The sequence below is a fragment of the Oncorhynchus kisutch genome, linkage group LG27, assembly GCF_002021735.2.
Source record: "Oncorhynchus kisutch isolate 150728-3 linkage group LG27, Okis_V2, whole genome shotgun sequence".
In the NCBI taxonomy this organism is placed as follows: Eukaryota; Metazoa; Chordata; class Actinopteri; order Salmoniformes; family Salmonidae; genus Oncorhynchus; species Oncorhynchus kisutch.
The window spans coordinates 9,684,920-9,693,569 of record NC_034200.2 but is presented as its reverse complement, the minus strand read 5'-3'; the positions used below and the strand labels follow the sequence as shown (position 1 = coordinate 9,693,569).

General features: G+C 45.5%; 1 protein-coding gene across 3 annotated transcripts in view; it reads right to left on the bottom strand.

Annotated features, from left to right (window-relative positions):
• Positions 1–285: 285 nt before the first annotated feature.
• LOC109872094 (rap guanine nucleotide exchange factor 4) overlaps positions 286–8,650 on the bottom strand; it is a 48,515-nt gene continuing 40,150 nt past the window's right edge. The window contains exons 10-30 of one of the 3 annotated variants that reach the window (XM_020463202.2): positions 8,564–8,648; positions 8,373–8,433; positions 8,218–8,294; positions 7,756–7,902; positions 7,121–7,301; positions 6,855–6,933; positions 5,406–5,556; positions 5,243–5,331; positions 4,746–4,770; positions 4,573–4,651; positions 4,344–4,490; positions 3,298–3,395; positions 2,671–2,796; positions 2,478–2,554; positions 2,253–2,354; positions 2,032–2,122; positions 1,876–1,926; positions 1,667–1,754; positions 1,487–1,551; positions 1,181–1,235; positions 286–1,089 (exon numbers count right to left, since the gene is read on the bottom strand). In XM_020463202.2, the coding sequence (XP_020318791.1) occupies positions 962–1,089; positions 1,181–1,235; positions 1,487–1,551; positions 1,667–1,754; positions 1,876–1,926; positions 2,032–2,122; positions 2,253–2,354; positions 2,478–2,554; positions 2,671–2,796; positions 3,298–3,395; positions 4,344–4,490; positions 4,573–4,651; positions 4,746–4,770; positions 5,243–5,331; positions 5,406–5,556; positions 6,855–6,933; positions 7,121–7,301; positions 7,756–7,902; positions 8,218–8,294; positions 8,373–8,433; positions 8,564–8,648 (2,002 nt within the window). In that variant the 3' untranslated portion in view covers positions 286–961. Of the gene's footprint in view, positions 1,090–1,180; positions 1,236–1,486; positions 1,552–1,666; positions 1,755–1,875; positions 1,927–2,031; positions 2,123–2,252; positions 2,355–2,477; positions 2,555–2,670; positions 2,797–3,297; positions 3,396–4,343; positions 4,491–4,572; positions 4,652–4,745; positions 4,771–5,242; positions 5,332–5,405; positions 5,557–6,854; positions 6,934–7,120; positions 7,302–7,755; positions 7,903–8,217; positions 8,295–8,372; positions 8,434–8,535; positions 8,649–8,650 lie in introns of those variants that run through there. The other 2 variants (XM_031806790.1, XR_004205771.1) reach the window with 2 other exon arrangements.

The following is an 8,650-nucleotide window of genomic DNA, read 5'->3' as shown; positions in this document are numbered from 1 at the left end:
CGCGCACACACGTCAGACACACACACACACACGTCAGACACAGGGCTAGAGAACGATTATTCTCTAGCCTGACAACCAACCCTATCTCTTACTCACTCAGCAACTAAAAACACACTCCCACCACATACACCAGGAATGAGGGGGACAGTCACATCACCAGTCTGGAATGACCATGGTGACACGGCCAACCAGGAACGACATCATCAACTGGGGACAGAGAGGGTGACATCACTTTCACGGACAAAAACAGTGACCAAATCAGCAATAACCACCGCCAGTATCAAATGTTTTGAACATTATATTAAATCATTGTTTATTTAAAGATCAGACAGACTAGACACTCAACACACTGACATCATAATGAGGTCCTGAGGTAAAACAAGAGACACAAGTCAAATATACTGTATCTACATATACAAAAGTACATGACGAGAACACAACTGAGAAGGATGACTGATTAAACAGAAATAACAATATGCTACATGAGTTGTGCTTTAACGCAAGAATTTGAGGACAGATTTCAGAACGATGCTTAACAATGCTAGGGGTTTTGCTTCTCTATAACACTATGTAAAATATCTTGGTATTTGTGAAACTGGTACAATATACTTTCTTCATATTTTTCACATCTGCTTTCACATTATCAGTAAGGGATACTGATAATCACTCAAAAAGACCTCAAATCTATTTTTTTTTCAGTCACTTTAAGTACTTTCAGTTTTCTATCTAGATGTACAGTAACCTTACACTTAACAAGAGTCTCGGATCTCTAATCATCGCTCTTCTATGTGATGTCGCAAAGGCTGATGGTTCTGTGTGATGTCATACAGGGCTAAGAATTCCATGTGATGTCAGAGGTCTGAGTTTTCCAGATGAAGTCATAGCAGCCCGATGAAGCCATGTCACAGTGATGAAGGTTACCTGTGATCTCTACATGTAACTACCGTGATGGTGGGCGGGCTCAGGTCCTGCGGGGCTCCAGCCTATAGGAGAGCGTTGTCAGGGTCCGCTGGTTGTCAATCACACACAGCTTTCTGACGTAACCCCTCACCTCCGCGTGGTTCTTATTGGGCTGACACACCTCAGGGTCTGAGAGGCAGAGAGAGAGTTGTATTATTAATGCCTATTGTTATGGGTCCAGTTGAAAGGGTCACTTGTTAGTGACAGATCAGAGACTTACTGAACGGCTGACTCCTGCAGTGTCTCACTGCCCGGATGGTGTTTGCTATCATCCGCTGGAAATCACAACAACAAGCAGTGTTACATGTAGTGGCGTAACCTCCCCCCCCAGTGGTTCTGTTGGGCCCCCACAGAACCACTGGGGAGGGGGGGGGGGGGGGGGTAAACCAGTGGTCACATGTCATATATAAGTTGTATTAATGTTCTATGAAGGCTGTTGATACTAAAAACCTAATTCTATGACTACAGCATTCAAGTGGAATGAAGAGTTTATAAGCATCTTATGAATGCCTGTGTATGTACTCACTATCTTCTCAAAGTTGACCATGTTGTCTATGAACGTCTTGTTGCCCTCGTGACTGAAAGTCATGTCTGGGAAGAGAACAGAAAAAGCACAGTTTGAAACAGAGGAGTTCACTTTCTCACCTCGATCTCCGTTTGAATACGGTTGTCCGTTGCTTGCCTACTGATCGTAACCGGGGCTTACCTTTGAGGAGGAGGGGCATGAAGGGTATGATTGGCGGCTCAATTTTGGTGACGGTCAGCCGGTAGGCCCGGTGGTTCCTGGACGGGTCCTGTTAACACACACACACACACACACACACACACACACACACACACCACGGTTCAAAAGGTCAATAACTTTATTGTCCACTTAGGGGTCAAATGGAAATTGGTCTTTGAAGAGCAACTCACCATCATGCTTTCAAATTCAGCGTAGAACTTCTTGAACTTGCTGGGGAGTTTCTGCCAACAGAAAGAGAAAGGTTTAATGGCTTTAGTGTTTAGTGGACGAATAGAGAAGCTGTAATTTGGCCGTAGATTAACACTATAGTAGTAGTCATGGTTCACCTCCCAGGTCTGGGTGAGTCGGCTGACTGCAGGGTTGCTCATACCCATGATGATGGCAAAGAACGAGTTCAGATTCTTAAACTCCCGGCAGCTGGAGGAAGCAACATCAACAATTTCAGTGAGAGACTGAAGCAGCGTTTTCCGTACCATCAACTCTCTACGAAGCGCGCGCATCTACAGAACGAGTGAGTGTTTGATTGTTTCGCATGCGCAACACTCACTGAGCAGCGATCTTGATGAACTTCTTGAGCAGCTGAACCCGTTTGCTGAGCTGACCACACAGACACACCTCTGTCACAACCCACAGCTGCACCTGGTTGAACCTGACCCCGACCACACAATCCCACGAGGGTCAAATAACACACTGTAACATGTACCAACAACCTGCCTAGGGAAAACAATGTCATAGAAGTTACTTCGAAATCATGTTCGATTCAAAATCAGACCTGCGTAAGAAGAGGTCCAGGTTGGCGGTGGTTCTCCTGAAGCTCTGACGGCCAAACGTGTGGTACAACAGCTCATGCTGCAGCAGGGAGGAGACGGGACACATATTATAGAGTTCAGGTGTACACAAAGAAATAGAGCAGGTTGGTTCTCTCGTCTCAGAAAGGGTGTGTGTGTGTGTGTGTGTGTGTCTACCTCGTGCACGCAGCTGAAGAGTTCCCAGTCATACAGGGTCATCTGGTAGGCCAGGTCTTTCGAACTCATCAGTTCAAAACTGGACATGGACCCCGCTGAGGGCCCCTCCTGGTCTGGGAGCGGGGTCTGACACACACACAAACACATTAGGTTATTGTCTACACGACACTATGATGTTAAGCAGGGTTCCCCAACTGGTGGCCCGCAGGCCCGAATTTGGCACGCCGGTGACTTTATTTGACCCCTCAAGTTCTGAGCAAATTATTAAATTTAATTGTTGGACATATAATACTGTTAAAAACACCAGCAAATCAGCTCCAAGTGATGTTCATTTTGTAAATCTGTTCCAAAGTATTCCCACGCATAATAGAGAAGTACTGTATATGTGATCGTATACAAATGTAAGCAAGGATTGAAATGATTATGTTTTATATATTATATCTGTTTGGGCTTCTTGCGGTCAATGTTCTGGCCAAGTGACCATCCGCTCCAGAATAAAACAATATTTTTTTTATTTATTTTTTAAAATCGGCCCACGGCTGAATCTAGTTGATGCTCCCTGATGTACTGTATAGTTGTGGCTCAAATACAACATATGCCATATTTCTAGTCCCCATTCTCTCTCACCAGAGCATTCAGCTGGTCCCTGGGACAGGCGAACATACGCCCGTTGATGCTCAGAGTGGAGAATACGGACACATCATTGGGCTTCAGCATCTGCTTCTCTGTACAGGAGAACACACACGTTGGAATATAAAATGACAGTAATAAATGATACGTATACTGAACCAAAATATTAAACATGTAAAGTGTTGGTCCCATGTTTCGTGAGCTGGAATAAATGATCCCAGAATTTTTATTTATTTATTTTACCTTTATTTAACTAGGCAAGTCAGGTAAGAACAAGTTCTTATTTTCAATGACGGCCTAGGAACCCAGGGGAACCACCGCATGGTAGGTACAAAAACACATTTCTCTCAAATGCTGTGCAGTAATTTGTTTACATCCCAGTTAGTGAGCATTTCTACTTTGCCAGGATAATCAATCTACCTGACAGATGAGGCATATCAAGAATCTGATTAAACAGCATGATCATTACACAGGTGCACCTTGAGCTGTGGACAGCCACAGGCCACTCTAAAATGTGCAGTTTTGTCACACAACACAATGCCACAGATGTCTCAAGTTTTCAGGGAGTGTGCAATTGGCATGCGGACTGCAAGAATGTCCACCAGAGCTGTTGCCAGAGAATTTAATGTTAATTTCTCTACCATAAGCTGCCTCCAACATCGTTTTAGAGAATTTGGCAGTATGTCCAACCTGCCTCACAACCGCAGACCATGTGTAACCACACCAGCCCAGGACCTCCACATCCGGCTTCTTCACTTGTGGAATGGTCTGAGTATTTCTGTCTGTAATAAAGCCCTTTTGTGGGGATTTTTTTCCTTCTGATTGGCCCACTGTCTCCCCAGTGGGTGGGCCTATACCCTCCCAGGCCCACCCATGGCTGCGCCCCAGCCCAGTCATGTGAAATCCATAGATTTGGGCCCAATTTATTGATTTTAATTGACTGATTTCCTTATATGAACTCAGTAAAATCGCTGAAATTGTTGCATGTTGCATTTATATTTTTTGTTCACTATGAATGAAGTTAGATGTGATTGGCTCCTCACCGCCTGCGGAGCTGAGGTGGACCAATAGTAGGTCATCGTTTGAGGCCAGTTTGTCAGCCACAGCACTGGTCACCTCTCTCCCTGTGGCTGCCACGGCAACCCGGATGGTGGTATAGGTATGGTCACTGCAGTACACCTTCAACAGGACTACACACACACACATGTTTTTAACATGTTTTTCATAAAAATGTGCAGAAAGACGCATTCTTTTACACAAACACACACTCACTTTCGTCACAGTTCCTGATGGGTTGTTTCTTCGCTAGTCTCTCGTCTCCGTTGCTGAACTCTCTAAGAAGGACCTTCTGCTGAAACAGGCCACAGAGATAAAAATGACACATCACACACTTTTACAGACACACACACACACAGACACCACCAGCAAACATAGTCTGTGTGTACCTTTTTCAATTTGGCCTCTTCTGATCTGAAGAACAGAAACAAGAGAAGAGACGTGTATGTATTAATGTCTTGATATGGATGGATTTGCCGACGTCACAAAAACAAAGCGCGCGCTTCAATGGGGCAGGAACCTGTGTGTTGTCGTGATTCCTGGCAACAACGACAAGACGCTGCCACGTGGGGAATCGTAAGTGACTCATTTCAGCTCGTTTCAGCTTGTTCTTGATATCATGTCTTGTTTTGAGGTGTTTTGACTGATTTCATGTCAATGCTAATATGGCTAAAACTCGCTAGCTAGCTAACCAACAACTGTAACGATGCCTTTGAGACAACACGTGCACATTGTGCAAATGTATTTCATTTTTCAATAAACATTTGGAGACTAAATATCGTTGACATGCTGTCAACAATCTAAGCCAACCCCGTCTGTTTTACGCACGCTTCGGTTTTGTTGCTAAACAAACAAGGTTTGGGGTTAGAGGTCAGGGTTTACATACTGTAGTTTGACGACCTTCTCCAAGTCGGGTACAAAGTCTTTCAGAGCTCTGAGGATCCGTGAGTCACTGGACACACTCCCATATAGCTCCTACAGAGAAAAACACACAGACTTAGACAAATCCTCAGGTGTGTGTGTGTGGGTGTGTGTGTGTGTGTGTGTACCTCCAGGAATGTGAGTGCTGCTTGCTCCTCCTGTAGATGGTGTGCGTGTACTGCCGCCCAGCGCAGGGCCAGATTGAGGACTCGTCTTTTAGAGGTCACAGCGTACTCCAACCTCTCCTGCTCCGAGCCCGGGGGAGCCACCGCATGGTAGGTACACACAGGGTTAAAGATATAGCACAACTACAGTGAGTGTACCCACACATTAGAAACACCTTCCTAATATTGAGTTGCACCCCTCTCCCTTTGCCCTCAGAACAGCCTCAATTCTTCGGGGGCATGGAGTCTACAAGGATGCTCGAAAGCGTTCCACAGGGATGCTAGCCGTGTTGACTCCAATGCTTGCCACAGCTGTGTGAAGTTAGCTGGATGTCCTTTGGGTGGTGGACCATTCTTGATACAGACAGGAAACTGCTGAGTGTGAAAAACACAACAGCGTTGCAGTTCTTGACACAAACCGGTGCACCTGGCACCTACTACCATATTTAACTAGGCAAGTTAGTTAAGAACAAATTCTTATTTACAATAACTAACTACACCAGCCAAACCCGGACAATGCTGGGCCAATTGTGTGCCGCCCAATGGCACTCCCAATCACAGCCGGTTGTAATACAGCCTGGATTCGAACAAGGGTGTCTGTAGTGACGCCTCAAGCACTGGGATGCAGCGCCTTAGACCGCTGCACCACTCGGGAGCCCCGAGACAAAAGGGCAATGTATAACATTACTGTAACCTATATGTAGCCTACTGAATATGCCAAGAAGAGAAATGGGAGGGAAAGAGAAACAAGGAGAGGGAGAAAACGAGAGGAGAGAAAAATGGAGTGAAAGAGAAGAGAGTTGGAAAGAGAAACAAGGAGAGGGAGAAAAAGAGAGGAGGGAAGAATGGAGTGAAAGAGAAGAGAGTTGGAAAGAAACAAGGAGAGGGAGAAAACGAGAGGAGAGAAGAATGGAGTGAAAGAGAAGAGAGTTGGAAAGAGAAACAAGGAGAGGGAGAAAACGAGAGGAGGGAAGAATGGAGTGAAAGAGAAGAGAGTTGGAATGAGAAACAAGGAGAGGGAGAAAACGAGAGGAGGGAAGAATGGAGTGAAAGAGAAGAGAGTTGGAAAGAGAATCAAGGAGAGGAAGAAAACGAGAGGAGAGAAGAATGGAGTGAAAGAGAAGAGAGTTGGAAAGAGAAACAAGGAGAGGGAGAAAACGAGAGGAGAGAAGAATGGAGTGAAAGAGAAGAGAGTTGGAAAGAGAAACAAGGAGAGGGAGAAAACGAAAGGAGAGAAGAATGGAGTGAAAGAGAAGAGAGTTGGAAAGAGAAACAAGGAGAGGGAGAAAACGAGAGGAGAGAAGAATGGAGTGAAAGAGAAGAGAGTTGGAAAGAGAAACAAGGAGAGGGAGAAAACGAGAGGAGAGAAGAATGGAGTGAAAGAGAAGAGAGTTGGAAGGAGAAAAAGGATATTGTGCCATGAGCAGCTGGCAGAACTGGCTGTTAGGCATGAAGACACAGTGCATGAGGACAAAGTCATCTACCGCAGGATCTGAGAGGAGGGGAGGGGGGAGAGAAAAAGAGATAAAGAGAAAAGAGGAAGAAAGGGAATAATATTAGAAAACAGATATTCATTCATATCCACCAACCCATCATCCAGTCCTGTACCGGCCCCTCAACCCTGCCAACTCACAGTGTATCTCTACCTGGTTGTGTGGAAGCTAGGTGTGTGTGTGTACCTGGGTCAGCGTGGTGTGTGTCCATCCTCATGGTCTCCAGGAAGTGGTCTAGGATCTTCTCAGGGGTTCCAGACATCACAGTGTACTTGATGTTTCCCAGAGTAGAGGCTCTGGGACTCTTCTCCAGGACCAGCACAGCCTGCTCATGCTCCTTCAGGCGCACTGTATTCGCCTCCACGTCCTAAAGTCAATGACAGTACGGTCCAGTATTGCACACTGTAGCAAACAGTACAGTCACAGAACAACTAGACCGGACGTATAAATCTGGAGCATCCAGTTGGCATTTCCACTCACCACCAAAAAGGTTGATGACTCATTTTCTCATCAATGAAACATTTGATCTCAATTCAGTTTTCTGTTCCCAAAACTGCAAACAGAGTGGACCAAGTTTTGTAGTTTTGTACCCAAAACATTTAGTTGTTTAGGAGTGCAAGGGCACATTTAGTTATTCCTAATGGAAATATGCAAAACACATAGAACACGCCATGAGGGTCTGACTAGCTCGTGCTTGGCTCTGCCCAACGCCTTTCTTGTTCTGCCCACTATGATGAATCTGCTCCCACTGGAAACGACAGGCTGTGGTCTGTCTTGGGTTAGTTTATAAAACAAATATTTGGTACAGTATTAAACTCTACCCTGAGTATCCTGTTGAAGTCTTCCTTGTCCACTCGGAGGAAGTGACAGTTGTCTTCTCTGAGGACGATGGAGGCAGCTCGAGCGGAGTCTGTCACCAGTGCCAGCTTCCCAAAGTCATCTCCCTCGTGCAGGGTACACACCACACCCTGGTGAGAAACACACACGGTTAAAAAACAGACGATTCAGACAGCTAGAGAAGTGCTCGCATGAATGAATATTCTGACCAATGGAACTGTGTGTGTGTGTGTGTGTGTGTAATCTGAGACCCTTAAACTAGTCATTCACTGTGACGACTTTCCAAAACTGTGACACGGGTCTCCCCAGGGGTATACAAGCCAGCTGTTGTATGTAGCAGCATTATTGTTGGTCAGAACCAGTTTTCTAAGTATCATCTGGTGTAGGCCCATAAATCATGTGAAAATATTTCCAGACAAAAATACATGAACACACACAAGTCCTACCTTGCCGTAGATGACCACATTGACAGAGCCCTTCTGGATGATGTACCAGGATGTGCCCTCCTCACCCTGGTTAAACACTGGAAGGAGAAGTGACAACTTAACGTGTGTCCCTAAAACACACACACACACAGTATGGACGTGAGAGCAGGACTTACACACGGTTCCTGCAGTGGCGTGGGACTCAAATATCAGAACACTGGCCAGCTCCCTCTTCACCTGCAAAAGAAATAAAGACAGTTCATTTTAGCATTTGGGACTACTACTATGAGCTCGTCAGAGCAACATGGCTTTGCCGAAATGAAAAGAGTCTAGACTCACAGTGTTGGAGAGGTGGGATAAGACTCACAGTGTTGGAGAGGTGGGATAAGGCCTTGATGTGAAGCAGCTCATCATAGATGATCTCCAGATCATCACCTGTCCTCTGACCAGGACT